Raw genomic sequence first — 21290 nt, forward strand, 5'->3', positions numbered from 1 at the left:
TCTGGCTGTTGCCTTCCCAAGGGCCTGGCTAGGCCAACCTGCCCACGGTGCCTTCCTCCTCCACTCCCCTGCCTGCTTCTCCCTGTGCCTCTCTTTTCTCCCTCTTTCTCACCCCCTGATCACAACATGCTTAACAAGAAAAACATGACAACAAATGTAGTATATGAAGTTGTATTTGTCACCAAGTTTAGAATTTTTAGAAAACCTGGTATTTACTGTTTTAAAAAAAAAAAGCAACAAAGAAAGCAACATTTATGGTTATTAACTGTATTAATATGCAGTGTGTCCTGCCATGTACCCTTCGCCCCAGTTTTGGTTTTTTTCGTGTGCTGGCACTTCGGCACCTTACAGGGTACACACTGCGTTTTTTTCAGTTTTGTGGCTAAAAATGGTGCCTACCCAGGGTTAACACTGTTTTTTTCCCACTTTACAATTGTTTTATATGCCTACCATAACTGATAAAACAATGTTTTATGATAACTGAAGGTTTTAATGTTGTTGTCATACATAGGCTGTTACCTATGTGTATGAAAAATTTGCCAGTGGTACTTAAGGCTGTATCATTTTAAATTGGTGGTACTCAGTCTGTCAGAGTTTGGGAACCCCTGGCTTAATTTATGAGTCATTAAGCTGCCTGCTGTTTTCCTCTTTAACGTCATAGGTTATGGGTACTAGTTCCCCTGCCCTCCTTCCATCCTCTTCTCTTCTTCTTCTGCCTGCCCTGCTGCCTTCCAGTTCCTGATGGGGCACTGCATGTCTTCCCTTCCCTGCTCTTACCTGCCAGACTGCCCCCCATCCCATGCTAACCAATAGCCAGTAAGCTAACCAGTTATCACTGGGCTTATTGGTTAAACAGTGAATTGTTTCACATCCCTAATACATTACTGATCCAAATATCTAAAGTGTTATATAGGATACAGCCAGGTCACAGGACAAAACCCGGAGTCCACAAGGACCATCTGAAAAGTTAACAGGGCACATGGTCTAAGTGTCAAGTCAAGTCAGTCCCAAGCCCACTGCAACTGGTGGGGCACCTTAGGTGCTGTGCATCGTTGGCGATTCTTCACGCAAAGCGACTTGGTGGCACCCATCTTTTCTCCAGGTATAGATGCAGTTGGGTCACAGGGAGTTCACCTGCCCTTTGACAGGTCTTTGTTTTTAGTCCTGCTGGGTGTCCACACACCCTCTTCACCCAGGCTAGCCCAGGTGGGGGTGCCGATTTAGTTGTTAACATCCTGACCTTGAACAGGTCTGTACTGGTTTACATGGTACCAGATAGCAGACCGAGAAAGGCCTAGCTTTATAGGGGGTCTAAGTATGGTTCCTCCCAAAACCTGAGAACATATTTGTTGAAATGATGAGTGGAAGAGTTGTGACAGGCACTAGAGGCAAATGGGCAAAGTACATTGACTGCATTTCCTAAGGGAAAGGATTGGCATTCCATATAGATTCATGAAAATAAATCCATTGCAGGTGGCAGGCAGGAAATTTGCAAAGAGAGAAAAACTCCAAGGAATTATGGATAGGAGTGACAGTATTTGAGGTGGTAATGTTTTTTTCATGTCCCATAGGGTGCTTTATGTATGTATTCAAGTTCCTAATATTTGTAGATTTGTACACTTAGCTCTGTTTTGAATTGGATCCTAAAGGATAACTTTTTGGGTGACTACTGCCTGTAAAAGGAAACTTGGAACTATGAGCAAAGAAACTGCCTCCTTTTTGTTTCCTACCCTTCAGAGAAACTGGAGCATTTTGTATCTTTCTGTCAAAGATAGATTCTGTCAATCCACTAGTTTGTTCTTATAGTCATGATATATGACCCCAAGTATTGGCTAGCCACTTAAGGTGAAAAAGGTATCATTCTCCTTCATGATATTGCCTTGCATATACTATCTGCACATCGTTTGGACAATTATTATTTGCTGCTGCTGTAAATTTCGGCCAAGTAGTCTTAAAGTATTTTCATTTGTATGATAACATCAGTTGTCCTAGATTCCAAGTCTACTGTGTCAATAAGGTTTAAGTGTATAAAAAATTGGTAGTGTTCTGCTACAGACTTGACATTGGTTTCATTTGCAAACTGACTGAAAAAACCTAGCTGTTCTTTGTATATTTCTAAAACATGTTCCTCACAAATGTTTTAATTGGTATTATAAAGTCTTTTAATCCCTGGCTGTTTAATCCATGATAAAACCTATTCATGGGTCTTCAGAGTGCATTCTGATTCTCTGTCATTGTGAAACACTTCCTGCTGGATTCTCAACAGACTGCTATTTTAACCACCACACCAGGCCCGTGTGGTTTTAAAGTCCTTTGTGGTCTGGAGAGGCTCAACATGTTCTCTCTCTAGGTCTCTAGGAGCGCTTGTACATGTGATTAATGTCACAATATACACATAACAAATTTTCCTTTGTATGGCTTAATGGTGTCGCACATTACATGTACAGAAGTTTTGGGGGCTTTAAATGCGTTTCTATTGCTTCAAAGTAAAGTTTGCAATGTTGCAACTTGGAACGTTGCAGCCATTAGTTAGCTTGTTGCCTGGCCACAGGAGAGGTGGGGTGCCTCTGCAGCAAAAAAAATCTTTGTTGCCTTCTCTAGCTGCCAGCACACTTTGCTGCCTCCTTGTGCTGTCCCAGACATTCCCAGGTGGCCTGGGGCTACCTGGGTAGCTCATTTCTGGGTGGCCCCAGCTGTCCTACCAGATGCAAGAGTCTGCTGAAGGCAGAAGTGGTGAGGGACCTGATCCTTTTTCTTTTGCAGAGCCTGCCTGCCTCCTGCAGCCAGGGGGCAAGCTGACAGATTAATGTCAGAGATTAATGGTCCCCTGGTGGTGGGTGACTGAAAGACTATGTAGCCTTTGCTTTAAGCAGTAGCAGAAACTCTACAATGGAGGCCTTTTGATGATTATCCATTTAAACAAAAACATGCTTGGGATGCAGAAGCAGGTTACCCTGGAAAAACAGCTTTAAGTCCAAACTTGGGTGGATGGTAAACAAGCAACACACCACCTGAAGGGTGGCTAGGTTCACCGAGAAGTCACCTGCCCAAGAGGGGCTAGAAGGTTTGGTTTTTTGAGAGCAGGAACCAGAAGCAGAATCAAAGTTGTACAGGCAGAGAAAGGAGAAAGACAATGTCCCTTAAGGGCTCTGACCAATCCTTAAGACTTTTGAGGGAAATGGGCAGGGAACTGCATACAGGTGTTACTTATTTTACATGGCACTATCACTCCTTTCTGGTCTAAAGAGTAGAAAGAATTCCTGAAGAACCTGGGAGCTTCTCATTTCAGCATCATCATGGATAATCATCAAGTATTAATGGCTCTTCATTGTAGGCTTTCTGCTATTTGCTGACACTTCGTCTTTCAGGTAAAAGCAGAGACTTGCACAGAATTTCAGCCAAAATGGTGCTCTAAAAACAAGGTATCTTATGGGTTGATGCATATGTGACACCCCCCCCCCCCCACACACACCTATATCCACTTCTTCCCAGGTCCCTGATGGCTGGAACTCTGCCAGCCTACAGGGAGCTCATTGCCAGCCAACTTTTGCATAAAATCAGATTTTTCTCGCACAAAGTGAATTTGTGCTATAAATAAGGTTGTCGCATATAAGCGAATTCACAGAAAATGAATTGGCATAGAGAGAGACCGAAGTGTAACACAGTTTCATAGATTTTGTAGATATTAGGGCTGGAAGGGACCTCAGAAGATCGAGTCCAGCCCCCCGCCCAAAGGGCAGGAAGTCAGCTGGGGTCATAGGATCCCAGCAAGATAAGCATCCAATTTGCTCTTGAAGGTGTTCAATGTAGGTGCTTGAACCACCTCCAATGGCAGGCTGTTCCAGACCTTGGGGGCTTGGACAGTAAAGAAATTCTTCCTTATGTCCAGCCTGAAACGGTCTTGCAGGAGTTTGTGACCGTTCGACCTAGTCATCCCTTGGGGCACTCTGGTGAACAAACATTCCCCCAGATACTGGTGGTCACCCCTGATAAACTTATAGGTGGCCATCAGATCACCCCTGAGCCTGCGCTTTTCCAGGCTAAAGAGTCCCATGGCTCTCAGTCTATCATCGTAAGGTCTGTTTTCCTGACCTCTGATCATGCGTGTGGCTTTCCTCTGGACTCTCTCAAGCTTCTCCACATCCTTTTTGAATTGTGGAGCCCAAAACTGGACACCAGTACTCCAGCTGCGGCCTCACCAAGGCTGAGTACAAGGGGAGAATGATGCCCCAGGATTTGCTTGAGAAGCATCTATGGATGGGGCACTGGTGGGGCACCTTAGGTGCTGTGCATCATTGACGATTCTTCACGCAAAGCGACTTGGTGGCACCCATCTTTTCTCCAGGTATAGATGCAGTTGGCTCACAGGGAGTTCAATGTAGCGTTGAACAGGGAGTTCAAACCAGCGTTTTGGTTGCTTTAGTAGCCGCAGCATTGCATTGCAGGCTCATGTTAATCTTGTGGTCAATGATGACCCCCAAATCTCTTTCTTCTGTTGTGCTAGCCAGCGCAGAACTGCCGAGCCTATAAGGATGCTGCAGGTTTTTCTTCCCAAGGTGGAGAACCTTGCATTTTTCGATGTTTAAACACCATCAGGTTTTCATCCACCCATTTGATGAGCCTGTCCAAGTCAACCTGGATCACCCATCTGTCTTCTGGTGTGGATGCTTTGCCCCAAAGTTTGGTGTCATCAGCGAACTTGGCCAGTCTGCTTCTGACTCCAATGTCCACATCATTAATGAAGATGTTAAACAATATGGGTCCAAGGACAGAGCCTTGAGGGACCTCACTGGTCACAGGACACCGTAATGAGTGACTTCCATCAATTACTACCCTCTGGGTCCGACCATGGAGCCAATTTCCCAGCCAGCAGATTGTGGTGGACCCAAGGCCACAATTGGCCAGTTTCGCCAATAGGTGATCATGGGATACCAGATCAAAGGCTTTTTTGAAGTCAAGATATATGACATCAATCTCTTCTTCCTTGCCCAGGTGATAGGTCACCAGGTCCTGAAAGGAAAAGAGATTGGTCAAACAAGACCTACCCACAACAAACCCGTGCTGGCTATCCCTTAGGATGTTGGCGTCGGTCAGTCCATTTAAGAATGGCCTCTTTCTAAGATCTTCCCCGGGATAGAAGTCAGGCTGATGATGGGCCTATAGTTAGCCAGATCCACTTTCCCCCCTTTCTTGAAGATTGTACACCAGAGCGTCAGGACTTTTCAAAGATCCGTGCCAGAGGCTGGGCTATGGTGCTCACCAGTTCCTTGAGTGCCCTGGGGTGTAGATTGTCAGGGCCGGCTGACTTGAAGGTATCCAGCTTCTCAAGGTGTTCCTTCACGAGGTCAGCATTAATGGAGGGCAGGGGATCTCCCTCACTCAGACCTGCCTGTCCTGTAGCGGGCATGGGCGTCCCATGGGACTGATGAAAGACCAATGCAAAGTACCCATGTAATAGGTTGGCTTTTTCCTGGGCGTCAGTTGTCCCGTCTGGTTTAGCAGGGGTCCAATGTTGCCCTTACTTTTTCTCTGGCTCCCCACATATCTGAAAAAGAGAACTTTTTGTTGTCCTTGATGCTTGAAGCTAGTTGGAGTTCAGTTGCAGCCTTGGCTTTCCTGGTTTGCTCCCTGCAGGACCAGACCAGTGCAGAATATTCCTCCTTGGAGGTGAATCCCATCCTCCATCCTTTGTAGGCCTTTCTTTTTAGCCTTAGGAGATCTGCTAGATGCCTGGAGAGCCAGGGGAGCTGCTGTGCCCTCTTGCTGCCTTTCCTCTGAGATGGAAGAGACTTAGCTTGTGCATTGAGGATCGCTCCCTTGAGGAGCACCCACTCTTCCTGAACTCCCCTCCCCCTGGCCCTGTGGTCCCTTAGGACCTCCCTGACCAGCCTCCTGAGTTTGTCAAAGTCAACTTTCCTGAAGTCAAGGACTTCTGTGCTGCTGACTGACTTGCCAGCTTTACAGCGGATGGTGAAGGTGATCAGCTTGTGGTCGCTGTCACCCAGGTTCCCATCGACCACTAGGTCACCGATTAGGTCATCCCCAGTAGCCAGTACCAGGTCTAGTAGCGCTTTGCCTCTCGTTGGTGAAATCCAGCAGGTGATTGATCACTGTCACCCAGGTGGTCAAGCACCTACAGACCCCTCTCCAGGTCATTGCCTGTGGCGAGGACCAGATCCAACAAGGTGTCTCGCCTGGTGGGGCTGTGTACCTCCTGGGTTAGATGGAAGTCCTGTATCTTGGCTAGGAACCTACATGAGCGGTCAGACCTGGCTGACTGCTCTTCCCAGCAGATATCTGGAAAGTTCAGGTCTCCCATGATGACTACATCCTTTGACCTAACTACCTCCATGAGCTGACTCAAGAATTCCTGGTCTAGCTGCTCCCCTTGGTTGGGTGATCTGTAGTAGACCCCCCACCGTTAAGCCCCTTTCCCCTCGACATCCTTGTATTTTAACGCAGAGCACTTTAGTGTGCCCCTCCTATGACCCCATGCTACTCATTGAGGATGTGTATTCCTCCTTGATGTAGAGCGCTACATCCCCACCTTTCCTTCCTGTCCTATTCCTCCTGTACAGCATATAGCCCTTGATATTCACCTCCCAGTTGTGTGTTGGGTCCCACCACTTTTCAGTGAGCCCTACTATGTCTGGGTTGGTGTCAGCTAGCAGGAGGGTAAGTTCTTCCTGCTTGTTCCCCATACTACGAGCATTTGTGTAGAGGCATTTGAGGCCTCCTGAAGATGTGTGCACTGGCCCCCTAATCTCAGTACTACCCTGGCCCCTGTTGCTTACCTGGGTATTTGTTCTTTTCGTCGTCAGTCTAGGCTGGGCTGTTCTTGTGGGTGACGCTTGGTTTAGTGGTCCAAGGCTTCCTCCTCCCTCGTCTTCCCTTTCCCCCAGTGAGCCTAGTTTAAAACCTGCTGGAGAAGATCTGCTAACCTAGAAGAGAACACATGTTTACCTTTTGGGGGAAAGGTGAACCCCAACCCACCCGATCATGTCTCTTGTCTTGATATGTGGGTCATTGTATAGGAAGCCAAAACCTGCCTCGAGACACCATTCCTGAAGCCAGACGTTGACCTCTCTGATGCAGTTCTCGTGTCGTCTTCCACATCTGCTCACTGGTAGGACAGAAGAGAATACCACCTGTGCCACTGTCTCCTTCAGCATGCCCCCCAGAGCATGGGTAGTCCATCATCAGGTGATTTAGGGCTTCTCCTGGCCACATCATTAGTGGCTACATGGATTAGGACCATGGGGTAGTAATTGGCAAGCCAGATCATGTGCTGGATCATCCCCGTCATGTCCTGAATCTTTGCTCCAGGTAGGCAGTAGACCTCGCATGTCAAGGGGTCCTGGTGACAGATGGGACTCTCTGTACCTCTTGGGATGGAGTCACCTATGACGATTACTCGACGTTTCCTCCTCCAGGTCTCCTTTAACTCCTTCAGCCTGTTCTGAGTGTGGAAAGTATAGAGTTGCCTCCTCTCTGGAGGTTTCCTTCTCTCCTTCCTTCTCCTGCAATGTCACCATGGCCTCCTACCTGTTCTTCAGCTGGACTGGAGGAACTGGTACTGCTTTGCTGTGATCAGCCCTGGTTCTGGAGGTGACCATCTGCCACTCTGCTGTGGAGGGGACTTCCCAGGGTGCTGCTTCCTTGGGTGCATGGCCCTGCAGGGAGAGAAAATACCCATCAATTTCATCCTCCATCTCCCTGATTCCCCTCAGCCTGCTAACCTCCTCCTGGAGCTCCCTCACCTGTTCCTCCAGGGCCCTAAGACTGGCGCCTGCAGGACAGGTGTGGGGGCCCCCAATCCCTGCTCCCCCCGGCCCTGCTGGGCATCCCCTGCAGGTCAGGGGGACGGGGGATGTCAGCTCCCCAGTGGGCTCTGTCTGGGTGGAGGCCTCAGACAAGCCCCGGGTAGGTGGCGTGCCCCAGGCAAGGGTCCTAGTAGCACTCCGCGTTGACACCATTATATAAGTTGCTATTTATCTATATTTTTATGTGGTGCCTTCGCCCTACCCTTGCTGGAGTCTCCCTCCTGGCCCTTCCTGCCCACCCGCGTGGCTCCCTACCAGCTCAGCTAAAAGGAATCCAGGGAGCTTCCCCTCTGGATCTGGCTCAGCTGTGCCGGCTCCCTCTGCCCCACTTACCTTTAGGCGATCAGCTGTTGCTGCCCCCGCTGCTGGCTCCGCTGCTGCTGCATCTGCCTCCGCCGCCAGTCAGGTAAGGGGACACACATGTATAGGGATGCACATGTGCCTAGTTCCTGCCTCTCCTCCCTGCTCCTGGCTCCCAAGTGCAGCCCATCCAAATAAGATATATAGTAATGCCCATAGCATGCAGTCCCTCTCACTACTGACTCTCTTTTTTTTCAAATCATAGTGAGCCTCTACATTGAATACATCTTGACTTCATTTCCCCCTGAGCTGCACCCTTCTTTCCCATTTCCACTGATTCCTCTTGCTTCATCAACCTTAAACATCTGTCAAACACCAGCAGGTGGGGTCCCAAACAGTTCACCTAGAATCCCTCTGTCACTCTCTCATGCTCTTGAGTCTGATTAGCATGACCCAACCCTCTATGAGGTGGAACTAGACCAGGTTGCCTTGCGCTTCATGTACATATACATTTTTGGAGGATTCCAGGACTCATGGCAAGAACTCTGTTCCAGACATGAGTTGGGGCTAATTAGTAGTATGGATCCTTTGCAGGGGGAGTGGGGTATATGGAGTACACACATACTGTGGAGTCACCATGGCTTAAAATGCTGTTGACTCTGGTGGGGCCCAGCTCAGTGAATTATATGGTAAGTTGCAAGTTTTTTGGATTTGAGTTCATAACATGCAGAGTTTATACCTGGGGTGGGTAAAATAGGGCTCACAAGCTGGATTCGGCCTGCAAAGCCATATCTGGCTTGCAGGGCCCCTAAAAAATTTAGAAAATTAATATTTATCTGTCCTTAGTTCCTGTGAAATGTCAGGAGCCAGGGGCAATGGGACCAAGGGGAAGCCCTGGCGGGATCCTGCGACAGCAGGCTCACTTGTCACCCTGTGGCTGCACCGGTGCCTGAACCTCAAGTAAGTGGGGGGAGGGGAAGGGAAGGAGCTGGTGCTGAGCATGGGAAAAAGTGGCCCCTTACCTGCCCTGTGGCCAGCACTCCATGCTGCAGCCTCTCATAGCCCGTGCGGGGCTGTCCTGAGCAGGCACAGGCAAACACTGCCACTTTTCTCCGCACCGAGCAGCTGCTGCTGTTGATGGGTGAGCCTGGAGCCAGCATGTGGCCCAGGCTGGCAGTGGGGGTGGGTTACAAGCTGGTGCTGAGCACGGGGAAAAGCGGCCCCTCCTCTGCCCCGTGGCCAGCGCCCCACACTGCAGCTGGTTGCAGCCCATGTGGGGCTGCGTGTCTCTGCTCAGGACATTCCCACGCACACTGCTAGCCGCTGTAGCAAGGGGCACGGGGCGAGGGAGGGGCTGCTTTTTCCTGTGCTTAGCACCAGCTCCTTCCCTGCTGGCAAGTGTGGGGTTGGAGCTGCATGCTCCCCCCACCTGTACCACAGGCTTGAAGGGGCACTGGGAATGAATGGGTATGGGAGTCAGTGGGAGCATGGGGCCCCGCAGTAGTGTCCCGGGGCCACTGCCAGCGTGGTGCAGAGCAGGACGGCAAGTGTACAGGGTCCTGGCCAGCAGGGGTTCTGTGGAACCGGGCCAGCTCCCCCCTCTCCTTGCTGGTGCAGCCCAGCCCAGCTGCACAGACCCCTGCCAGCCTGGGGTCCACTCTGGGTTCCCCTGGTGCTGGTTCTGAGACATTGGTCCCAAGACGGTGACCAGGAGGTAGTGTACCTGTCAAGGGACGGGTCTACCCATGCAGCCCTCGACAGCCTGCCAAAACTGGGTAAGCAGAACCTCTGCCCAAAATAATTGCCTGGCCCTGTTTTATACTATGTTTCAGAAAGTGTAGAAATGTTGTTTGAAAGTGTTTATGGAGTACCTGTGCTAAAACTTGGGGCAGCTTAAAAAGAGAGAAACTGCATCAATTCTGGATGGACTAAGTCTAAGGGAACTTGTGGTAAATTGCCTGTATGGTAAATTATGTTTCTTATAACAAATTTCTAAATTTTTAAAATTTTCCATATTTAAAATATAAATGGGGGGGGGGGGTCACGTTTAGGGGCCTACCTAAATAGCAGCAGAAGCTTACAGTGCAGCAGCACCTTTAATCTCATTCTTTTCACCATATCCTCCATTCCCACCCAGATGAGCGGCTGAGAGGCAATTAATGCGTTTTTTGCCTCCCAGCCACTTGGCTGTGGCAGGGGACTCCTGATGAGAAAAGCAAAATTAAAAGTACCACTCTGCTGCAAACTTCTGCTATGATTTAGGTAGGTCCCTAAGTCATTTTATAAATCAGGATCATCTTGTATTCAGGTAAATTCTGGGCGCTGCAATTCAAGAAGGATGTGGACAACCTTGAGAAGGTCTAGAGGAGGGCCACTCATATGGCTAGAGGCCTGCAGGGAAGGCCTTATGGAGAAGGGCTTAGTGACCTGGGCCTCTGCAAAAGAAGGCTGAGGATGGGATCTTGTGGCAGTATACAAGTTCACTTGGGGTGGGGGGCAGCAAGTAATAGGAGATGCTCCGTTTACCAAAGCACCCCTTGGAACAACTAGAAACAACGGCCACAAGGTGATGGAGAGTAGGTTTAGGTTGGACATCAGGAAGAACTTCCTGGTGAGGGTTGCCAGAATCTGGAATGGGCTTCCAAGGGAGGTGGTGCTCTCCCCTACCTTGGGGGTCTTCAAGAGGAGACTGGACAAGCACCTGGCTGGGGTCACATGATCCCTGCACTTCTTTCTGCTACTGGTAGGGGGTCTGACTCGATGATCCTTTTTGAGGACCCTTCCGACCTTAGCATCCATGAATCTATAAATACAGGACTACATTTTCTGGTGTAAAAGATGCATCTGGCTCTTCTGACTCGCTATCCTTTTTTTCCTCCATTTCCCCCCCCCCCCCCCCAAGATAAAATTGTGCCTTCACAGCAACTCCTAGACAAGGCAGAGAGGCAGAAGAGGGGGCTGCAGCATAGTGAGGGATAGAATGAAAGGAATGACCATCTACCAAGAGCTTATCTGGGCCATGCACAGGGAAGGTGGTGATGGGCAGAGCCAATCTGAACAGGGTTTGGGGCCTGGGGCAAATTAGCTTGTGCGGGGCCATGCTCCTGTCCCGCTCCTGTGTGCCCTGGATGTGAAGAAGATACTGCCACCACTGGCAGCAGAGTGGGGAGGAGGAAGCAAGCAGCTGGACACGGAGCCGCTGCCGGTGGCGCAGAGTTGCCATGGCACTCCGCCCAGCTCCGTGGGGCCCCCCAAAGCATGGGGCCTGGGCAATTGCCCCAATTCACTCCTCCATTAGGGATGGCCCTGGTGATGGGGCCACTGTCGTCTGAGGCATATGTGCTGGGCCCACCCAAATTCTGGAAGCGGGTGTGGTTACACAGGTCTGTTCTTCTTGTTTTTTTCCCTGCTTGGACCTGAATATTCCCACTTGCATCTTTTAAGTCCTTTTTTAAGTTAATGGCAGTTACCTGGTAGTTTACCTTCCTCAGCTTCTGTATAAAGATTCATGTTACTTTTAAGAGCTCCTTTTTTGAGGGGGGTGGTGGTGGAGTGGGGACCCTTTTACACCAGTAACTATTGTACTTAAAACACAGAGAAGTGTAAAGGAGCCTTAGTAAATATTGAAAGAAACTCTGTTTTGAAGGCCAATGTCTGTACAATTACATTTCCTGGGACAATGGGTCTGATTCTTCCTCAGCCTCTTCCTCTGTGCCATGTGTGGGGAACAGGTGAGGTGCAAGGGTTTCTTTGTTGTCACGTTTTTGATTTGTTTCTTGTTTGTTCTTAGCTCTAAATGCAGCAAAGCAGCTGATCCTTTTGGATACAACCAGGCTTTGTGCATTCAGGCTAAGGAAAAGATTCAGTTCGTAGCTCTAAGAATTGAAAAATCCCCAGCCCAGGAAGTCAAAGCCAGCAAAGCAGCGCAGCTTGTGTGTAGGGAATGAGCCTCATTTTCCTACGGCAGGGATGGGCAATTGTTTCAGGCAGAGGGCCGCTTACTTAGCTTTTTTGGCAAGTTGTTGAGGGCTGCATGGCCCCCTGGTTGCCATCTTGTGACCGGAAGCTTCACCCCTGACCTTTGCCACCAGAAGTCCCTCCCCCACTCCCAAAAGTACTCTTTTCAGTAAGGGGTTTTGCCATCTCAGAACCAGAAAAACACCAAATTATATTCTAAAAAGCAAACATCTACAACATTCATTAATTTGATTTCAAAAAATATTTTTGTCTTGATTTACATGTGTTTGTGTAGTGTACACAGAGATGATTGCACAACAGCTTAAATGAAGGCTTACTCTTGTATATTGTATGGAGGTGAGTACAGGTTTGTGGGGTTGTGCAGGTATGTGGAGTAAGGAAGCATGTGGGGGTGTGTAGATATATGGGGTATGGGTGGGTATGAGGAGTGTGGGGGGAGGGTGGCTGGGGTTTATGTATGGTAGTGCGGGGGGGGGTGCATGTGTATGGTGGGGTGTGTGTGTGTGGGACTCACTCTCTGAACATAAATGTATGTTCTGCCACCAAGCCTGCATACACACATGTGCGCGTTCTGCCCCCGAGCCTGCATGCAAATGAACACGCACATGCACGCACACCCCTCCTTCCTGTACTAGCACGGTCCTGTGCTCCATGGTTTAGTAATGCAGCTGGGAGCTATGTGATGCTGAGGCAGGAAAGCAGGGAACTGGCTGGAGTGGGGTGGGGCTGAGTTGCCAAAGCCTGCTGAGGGCTCCTTCTGGGTCCTACTGCCCCTGGCTCCTGTCAGCTTTGACAGGCAGCTAGGAGCGAGTAAACATTAATTTAGTAAATTTTTTAGGTGGCCCATGATCCTGGCCACCCTTGTGCTAGGGGCTTGTTTAGGATCCTGGCCACCCTTGTGCTAGGGCTTTTTCTGACCCACCCTAAATGATCCTTAGCCTGTCTTTCTGTCTTTCTTTCCTGTATTGCAAAATCCTAGGTGTTTTTTTCCTCTCTCCACTTTCCGTCTCCCCTGCCTCCTGGTCCCAAACATTGCTTACCGTGCTGACCTTTAATTTTGGCTCATGCAATGCCAATGGATGTAGAGATCCTTGGAAAGGAGCATTTTTTTGGCCCTGACCACGAAGTATCTAGATTTCACTTGCTTCCAAGAAACAGCACACCAGTATGAGATGGTAAACCTTGCTGAAGGTGAGCCCAGAAGCACTTTCCATGGCTTGTATTGACTGCCTGTACGTTGTCAAGCATCACTTGTCTCTGCTTCACAGAATCTCTATCACTTCATGAGGGCTTTCAGGCCACTATTTGGTTTCTTGCAAGCTTGGCTTCCCAAGCCCAACTTGCACCTGAGTGCCATACTAGTGTCTGAATGTCCGTCTCCTACAAGACACCTGCTTCCAAGACTGGTTGACCTGCTTGTAGATGACCCAGGCAGCCATGATATGCAATTTCCATTCTTGGAAGCAGTGTTCAGATATGGGGAAAGTACAAATTGGTGTAGTCTGCCAGTGGTACAAGTAGCAAGGCTGCCCTGAGAGAGATTGTGGAGCTAAAGCAGTTCTGACAGATACTAGCAGTGACCAGGAGCTTTAAGAGCCTCTAGTTTCAGAAGAAATGCCTGGGGAAGCTAATAAAAGGTGTGGTCAGGGTACTTGAACTCTTGCAAGAACTCTTGGAAGCTGATGCCCCAAACAATTACTTTGCCCCAGAGAAGAGAGATGCTGAACAGATGGTCATTGTTCACCGGAGAACCTAATTGGGCCAGATGTTCATGGACCCCACCAATATCCAAGAGCATGTCATCAGTTTCTATGCAGAACTGTGCACAGTCAAGCCTCTTTGCCCTGAAGCAACAGCTGCAGGAGTGCCTCCCCCTCCCCCCCCCCCCCAACTGTCTACATTGGAGGCAGGAGGGCTTGAGCAGGAGCTGTCTTTGACAGAGCTGACCACCAGTGTTGAGGGCCTTATCACAAGGAAGGCTTCAGGCTTCAACAAGTTCCCACTGAGCTCTACAAGACTTTCTACCCTTTCTTTGGCTGAAATCTCCTTTCCTTCTTGCAAGAGAGCTTCAAGGATGTTGTCAGTTGCCAGCGAGTGGAAAAGGGGAGCTTGGTGTCATTAAGTGACCAGTGTCACTCCTGAATGCTGATTTTTTATTATAGCATCTTGGCTAAGGCCCTTTCCCACCTTCTCAGAATCATCATGGCCTCAGTCATGAACCTCAAGCACTTGCTGCATGCCAGGTTGCAGCATTCAAGGCAGTCTTTTCCTGTTATGTGACCTGCTGTCAGCCATGGAGCACTTTGGCCTGACCATCAGCCTTGTCTCACTGGATCAGGAAAAAGCTTTTGACTGGGTCCATCATGACTGTGTTCTAGACTTTAGAGAATGTTGGCTTTGGGTCCGTTTTCACCTCTGCTGTCTGGTTCCTGTTCTGGGACATCTTAAGCCTCCTGCAAATGAATGGAGTACTCTATGCCCTGTTCCCTGTGAGCAGAGGCATCTGGCAGTTCTGTCCCCTTTCTGAAATGCTCAGTGCTCTCGCTATTAAGTCATTGCCCCTTGCACTGGGCTGCTGCTTCACAGGCCTGCTCTTCCCATCATCATAGATGTTTAGGTGATAGCGTGTGCTGATGACGTGACTGTCTTTGAGAAGTGAGAATGGTGTCTAGGTCCTGATACTGTCAGTGTGCATTCGAGCGTGCCGCCTCAGCCTTTATTAACTGTGTCAAAAGCAACACGCTTCTGTTGGGCTCCTAGGTCAGTACACATGCCCCAGGCCTCCCAGGGAGGTGGTGGTGGTGGCGGGGAGGGGGGGCGGGGGGATGTCCTGGTTCCATGATAGTGGTGGAAACTCTCTTCCATGCCTTCTAAACTGCCTCTAGCTGCAGCAACTGTTTGGACTTATCTGAGACTGTGTATACAGGCAGTCCTTGGACTTGCAACACACTTGCTTCCTGAAAACCGGGTCTTAAGTTGAAATGTTGTAACTCAGAACCAATCTTCCCATAAGAAACGATGTTATAAATGGGGGGTTGGTCCTGAACCAAGGCCCGATACCCTATTTTTACCAAACATACCCCAGAATTTTGTACTTGATCAATTATTAGATGAGTAATATAGCTACATTAATGTATTTATATTATAAATAGCAATCATATTGATTTTGAAATGTTGTAAGTCAAAGACTGCCTGTATTCTTCTCTCTCTCTCATACCAAAGAGCCAAGAAAAACATGCTCTGTCTGGCCAGTTTCCTGCTGGGTCAGACCAGGATGGCAACTCTGAAAAGGCACAGAAGTTAGCTTGCAAGGGCTGGCTCTGATAACACCCTCCCACTTTTCTGCTTCTTGGTCTGGGTGTGTTATATTTGCATTTGGATACTTCCTCTTGCAACAAAATGTGGACCAGTTCGTGCTGTGCTTGGCTATTGAGAGGGCACTCTGGAAGGTGGAAGATGGATTGCTAGTCCTACATGTATAACCCATAGAGGGAATGCATGAGGGTTCCTGACAATGCTCAGCTGCTGGGAGGGCCATGTATATTTGCACTTTGACCATCTGTTTTTATAATATGTATAATAAAGTTTTAAAACAAGTCTCTAACTGCTCATCAGTCCCATCTCTTCCCCTTCCCCATGCTTGGCTAACTTCCTTCTGGGTCAAGCTAAGATGGTGATGCTGAAGAGCCACTGGAACCAGGTCACTGGCTCCGGCTCCGGCTCCCACTGCCTCTGTGGGCTTCTAGTTCGGTTGCATCTGGTCTTTGAGTTGGAGCACTTTGTCCTAAGTCAAAAGGGGCCAAGTTTGCATCCTACTGGGCCTTTTAGAAGGGCACTGTGTATGGTGCCGGTGGGCCGCCTGGTCCTTAAAATGTAATCACAGGTATGCGGGAATGGTGGTGGTACAAGGGCTTTCCTCATTGTCAGTTTATTTGAATTGTCCTTTTTTGATTGTTTACTTTCATGAGTTACCCCATATGGGGTTCTGTGCTTTTAATCATCTGCTTTTAACTGGTTGTTTATAAACATCTTTTAACTTTTTTTATAATAAGGATTGTTATAACTGTCTTCTTTCCCCCTACTTCTCAGGGACGTTTTATTAACCATGTGATAGAAACAACTGAACCTATTTTGCAGACCACAAGGCGATTGTGAGCCCATTTTCTAGTCCTTTGTCTAGTATAGTTTTTGGGTCTCAAGCTGTGAGACTTGTACTCTTTTTTTCTCATCGGAGACCACCCTACAGCTAAGTATATCTGAGTCTAGTAAATTTCAGCCTAAATTGTACCTTTTTTAAATTTTACCTTTTCACCGCTAGCCACAGCCCTATAATATAATACTAAATAGTTCCCCCTCATACGTTTTTGAAATAAACATCCTTTGGAGATTTTGATGTTTTCATATAGTCAAGTTAGAATTAGGCCAACGTTTTTCAGAACTGACACACACAAGACATTTGTTTCTGTTTAGGCAGCAAAATCGATGGGCTACACTTAAAAAATGTTGAATATTCAACAGCTCCTATTGCAGTCAAACTGGTTTGAAGCTACCATCTGTGTTTTCAAAAATTCATGCTTAAAAGAAGCAAAATAACATGCTTTGTAAGTAACAGTATGGCAACAGACCAATTAATTACTCCCCCTAATTGGTGTATTTAGATACTCTTGAGACTTTTTGAATTAAAGAGTATTCATACTATATGGTTTGCCTGCCATAACTGATGGAAATAAATGTAGAATAGCCATTGCTGTTTTAGGTTGAGGGTGAGACATGGGAATTTTCAGTTTAGAAAATCAGTTATAAATTGTGTTGGGTGAATAAACTGTATTAACTACATCGGTTTTTGTTTCCCCTTCCTCAGATGATGAAGCATGCCTGGGATAATTATAGGCAGTATGGATGGGGACATAATGAGCTCAAACCCATTGCCAGGAAAGGACATTCCACAAACATATTTGGTAGGTTATACATTCTAATTTTTTTACTGTTGTCAGCAATTTCTTCCTTCTTGTATTTTAAAAAAAAAAAAAAAGTCTTTGAAACTCCACATCAATTTGTGGAATTCCTTCATAAATTCTACATTATTACAAATGTTTTGAAATACTGTCACAAGAGAACTAGAAACTCAACATTTCAGTGACCATTTTACCACAGAAATTATTTAATACTTTGTTTTATGGCAAGAATGTTCACTGTTGCTTTACTTTTAAGTAATATTGCAGAATTTCATTTTATGAACAAAATGTGCATACTATTAACAATAATGTGGCAGTGATGTTTATTTACTGTGATTTTTATATTGTTTGTGAAATGTATAAATAGATAGCCTATTTCACATTGCTTCACATGTAGATTTACCCAAGGCAACTTTCATTTAGTGAACTCAGGTATACAGTGAAGCTGTGACATTTTAGAAGTGCAGTGAAGAGCCTAAGTACTTGGATGCCAAAGCGTGTGTATTGCACCTTTTGTTGTTGTGGATGCCCAGGTTATCTGAGTGTGTCAGTCTATGCTTCAGTCCTACTTCTGATTGTAGCATAGACGTAGTTTATTGCCAAGTTATGTCTAAAAGGAGATTTTTGGAAATATACAGGATTGGACATTGTAAGAGGTCAAATTTGGGAAGGGTTTTGAAAGTCTTTGGCTTGAAAGTAGTAACCATAGGAATGGGCAGAATTAGATAATCCAGGATGGAAGGAAAAAGGAAGGAAAGAGGAAGATGGGGCTAAGGACAAATCTGTGGCAACTTCACAACAAAGCAGGAAAGAGAAGTATAAGAGGATGATATGATGATGGAGGACTAGACAGTGGAGGAAGAGGATTTTAAACCCCTGGAAAATTGAGGGAAGCATACTGGCACCATGCAAGGACTGATCATCTTTGTCAAAAGACAAAAAATTGAAGGAAATGTTAAGAAGGAAAGCCAAATTATAAGGAATTTAACAGAATTGAAGGAGATATTCAAACATCTTGGAGTCTTTTATTCAAGAGAGGTCAAAAAGAGAAGTGGCAATTTGAGATAAGGTTTGTGGGGTTGAGTATTTCTGGGCTAGGGAAATAGCAATGTGTTTGCGAATAGAAAGGACCAGAAAGGAAATGGGGGGGATATACAGAGGAAAGGAATTGGGGATGAGATGGAGTCAAAGCTTGAAACAAGAGAGTGAGGGAAGAAGAGAATCTAATTTTATATGCATGTAGAACAGGGGTGGGCAATTATTTTGGGTAGAGGGCCGCTTACTGAGTTTTGGCAAGCCATTGAGGGCCTTGTGACAGGCAGCTAGGGGCAGATAAATATTAATTTTCTAAATTTTTTTAGGGGTCCTGCAGGCTGGATGGAATGGCCTGGCGGGCTGCATCTAGTCCAGGGGCTGCATTTTGCCCACCCCTCATGTAGAATGCTGGGTACAATGGACGTCAACCTAACTTAGAGCTCATTTGTAGACTTATTATTGGTTGTCACCTATGTAATAAAGTCTGGGGAGGATTTCCACATTAAACTTTTGATATCATTAAAATACTTAAAGATTCATTTTTTTTAATCCCTGGGGCTCAGTACTGGTGTATACATGTTATGTACTGGATAATCTTATCAGAGAGCTTGATTTTTGTTTCCACCCAAGTGAGTAGAAACCCATCCAATGGGATGTTGGTGTAGAAACTGCTAAACGATGGAACACAGTGGGCACATCTATATGAGATGCTTAAGTGTGCAGTTGGCTAATCTAAAATAGGTTATTGTGCAGTAAATCAACTACTTGTATTTACAACTAGTAGATTTAATGCATGTTAGCTAATGCACAGTAGTGCATGTGGAGATGCTGACTGGGAGTAAATGTGTTCCTGGTCAGTCAGACCAGCAGCGGGCCAGTTTCCTGCCAGGGGCAGAGCAACGTGGTTGGGAGTCCCCCCCAGCCACTGGGCAGGGACAGTTCTTCAGTAGTCCCTGGCTGGCTTTTAGATCCTTGGCTTGACCTCTGGGGCCTGGACTAGCTGATGCCTGCCCCTGGCCACTGTGTACTGGTGTGGTGGGCGTGTGCTGACTGAAGCAGCACTGTAGACCCCAGGCTTCTGTCAGCTCCCTGGCACCTGGGCAGCTGCATTCAGAGCCTTTAGCTCCCCCTGGCTACTGCAGGAGGTAAGTGATAGCTAGAAAATGGTATTTAGAGGTTTGCTTTTGAGAATTGCCTTGTAGGTAAATAGATATGCATTAGAATAATCGTCCAGGGCTATGGCAAGGGTTAATTAATTTCTAAAAGCCTGTTTTTGACAAGTCTCCTTCAAGGTACACTATGTCCAGCACAGGCAAGCAGCAAGCAGACACAGGCTGGGAAACTGAAGACATGTACCACACTGTTTCTTAACATGAGATAAGGGACTCTGCGGCACTGGCATCAGGGCACAGTCCCAAAACCGGAAATCCCAAGGTCTCTGCACTGGGGGAAACAGATCATATTAGGAAAAGACTGGTAAAGTCCAAATTAGGATATGTGCATGTGATGGGTTTGTGAAACAAAGGAATATGCCCACAGGGCAGAATGTGGACAGTATGATGACCACAGAGAGATCAATTGGTGATGCTCAAAGATGAAGAGTTATCAGAGGAAGGATTTTAGAGCAGCAAAGAGTACCTGAGAGGGGAACCAGAAACCACCATAGACAAAGGGCACACCATCAGCCCATCTCATCCACCCCATGGGCTCATCAGGCACAGGTGGGAGTGCAGTGTAGGCTGGCCTGGGTGGGAGTAGGTAGGGCTCTGCCCCATGCAGAGTGCTGCAGGGGCAGCTTTCGGTTGGATCTAATCAATTAGTAGGTGCCTGCCCACAGGCTGGATCTAATGAGTTGGCGGGTCTGTGTCGTCTGGCTCCTCCCCCCCGCCTACCCCCCAACTATAGATGCTGAATATTGGTGCACTTGGTATAAAGAGCGTCTTAGAATCTTAGATTGTGGGATGCATGGGCAGTATGCTAACCTGGTGCGACAGTTGATGGTATCTGATGCCATAAATTTTCCAGGCAGCTGGGGAAGGCCTTGTGTGCAAAAGATGTGGTCATGGGTGATATGAATTACCCTGACATCAACTGGGAAGAGCAGTTGGCCAGTTCTAGCCACTCATGAAGGTTCCTGACGTGCATACAGGACCTACACCTCGTGTAGGAGGTACTCGTCCCCACTAGAGAAAACACCATACTGGATCTGGTGTTAGCCTCTGGGGATGACCTGGTGGGGGAGGTGCTAGTACAAGGGAGGCTAGGGGACAGTGATCATGAAATGATCCAGTTTGCTATTCAGAGAAAGATGGGGAGGGTAGCTAGCACAGTGCAAATGCTTGACTTCAGGAAAGCCAACTTCGATGTGCTTAGGGCAGTAGCCAGGGAGGCACTTGGAGCCCAGGGTGTAGCTAGTATGGGGGTCCAGGAAAGGTGGTCCTTCCTCAAGGAGGCTATCCTTGGGGCACAGCAGGATGTAATTCCACTATGCAGGAAGGCGGGAAAAGGGTCCAAGAAACCTTTGTGGGTGAGCGTGGATATCCAGGCTGGCCTGAGGGCAAAGAAAAAAGCATACTGGCAGTGGAAGCAGGGGGAGGGACAAAGGAGGAGTACACCTCCCTGACCTGAACTTGTGCTGAGGGAATTGGCTGGTGTCATTGCGGAGCCATTGGCATGGCTGCTCAAGGACTTCTGGTGCTCAGGCCAAGTCCCTGAGGGCTGGAAAAGGGCCAATGTGGTCCCTATTTTCAAGAAGGGGAGGAAGGAAGAGCCTGGCAACTACAGGCCAGTCAGCCTCACTTCTAGCCTGGGGAAGGTCTTTGAAAAAATTATCAAGGGCCACATTTGTGAGAGCCCTGCAGGGGAAGGGATGTTGAGGGGAAACCAACACGGGTTTGTGCCAGGCCGATCCTGCCTGACTAACCTGGTCTCTTTCTATGACCAGGTAACAAAGAGCTTAGATGGGAAGGAGGAAGTCAACGTCATCTTCTTGGCCTTCCAGAAGGCCTTCAACACAGTGTCCCACCCAATTCTGGTGGGCAAGCTGAGGGACTGCGTCATTGACAAATGCAGTCACATGGGTGGCAAACTGGCTCCAGGGATGCACCCAGAGGGTGGTGGTGGATGGGTCAATGTCGACGTGGGGGGGCATGGGCAGCGGAGTCCCCCAGGGCTCGGTCGTAGTGCTGGCGCTGTTCAA

General features: G+C 47.8%; 1 protein-coding gene across 1 annotated transcript in view; it reads left to right on the plus strand.

Moving 5' to 3' along the window:
* Nucleotides 1-21290, plus strand: part of MAN1A2 (mannosidase alpha class 1A member 2) — a 179282-nt gene that overhangs the window by 52154 nt on the left and 105838 nt on the right. The window contains exon 3 of the mRNA XM_090053566.1: nt 16963-17059. Within this exon, the coding sequence (XP_089909692.1) occupies nt 16963-17059 (97 nt within the window). The remainder of the gene's footprint in view (nt 1-16962; nt 17060-21290) is intronic.

This window comes from Crocodylus siamensis, chromosome 1 (genome assembly GCF_052110815.1).
Source record: "Crocodylus siamensis isolate JL-2025a chromosome 1, ASM5211081v1, whole genome shotgun sequence".
Lineage (NCBI taxonomy): Eukaryota > Metazoa > Chordata > Crocodylia > Crocodylidae > Crocodylus > Crocodylus siamensis.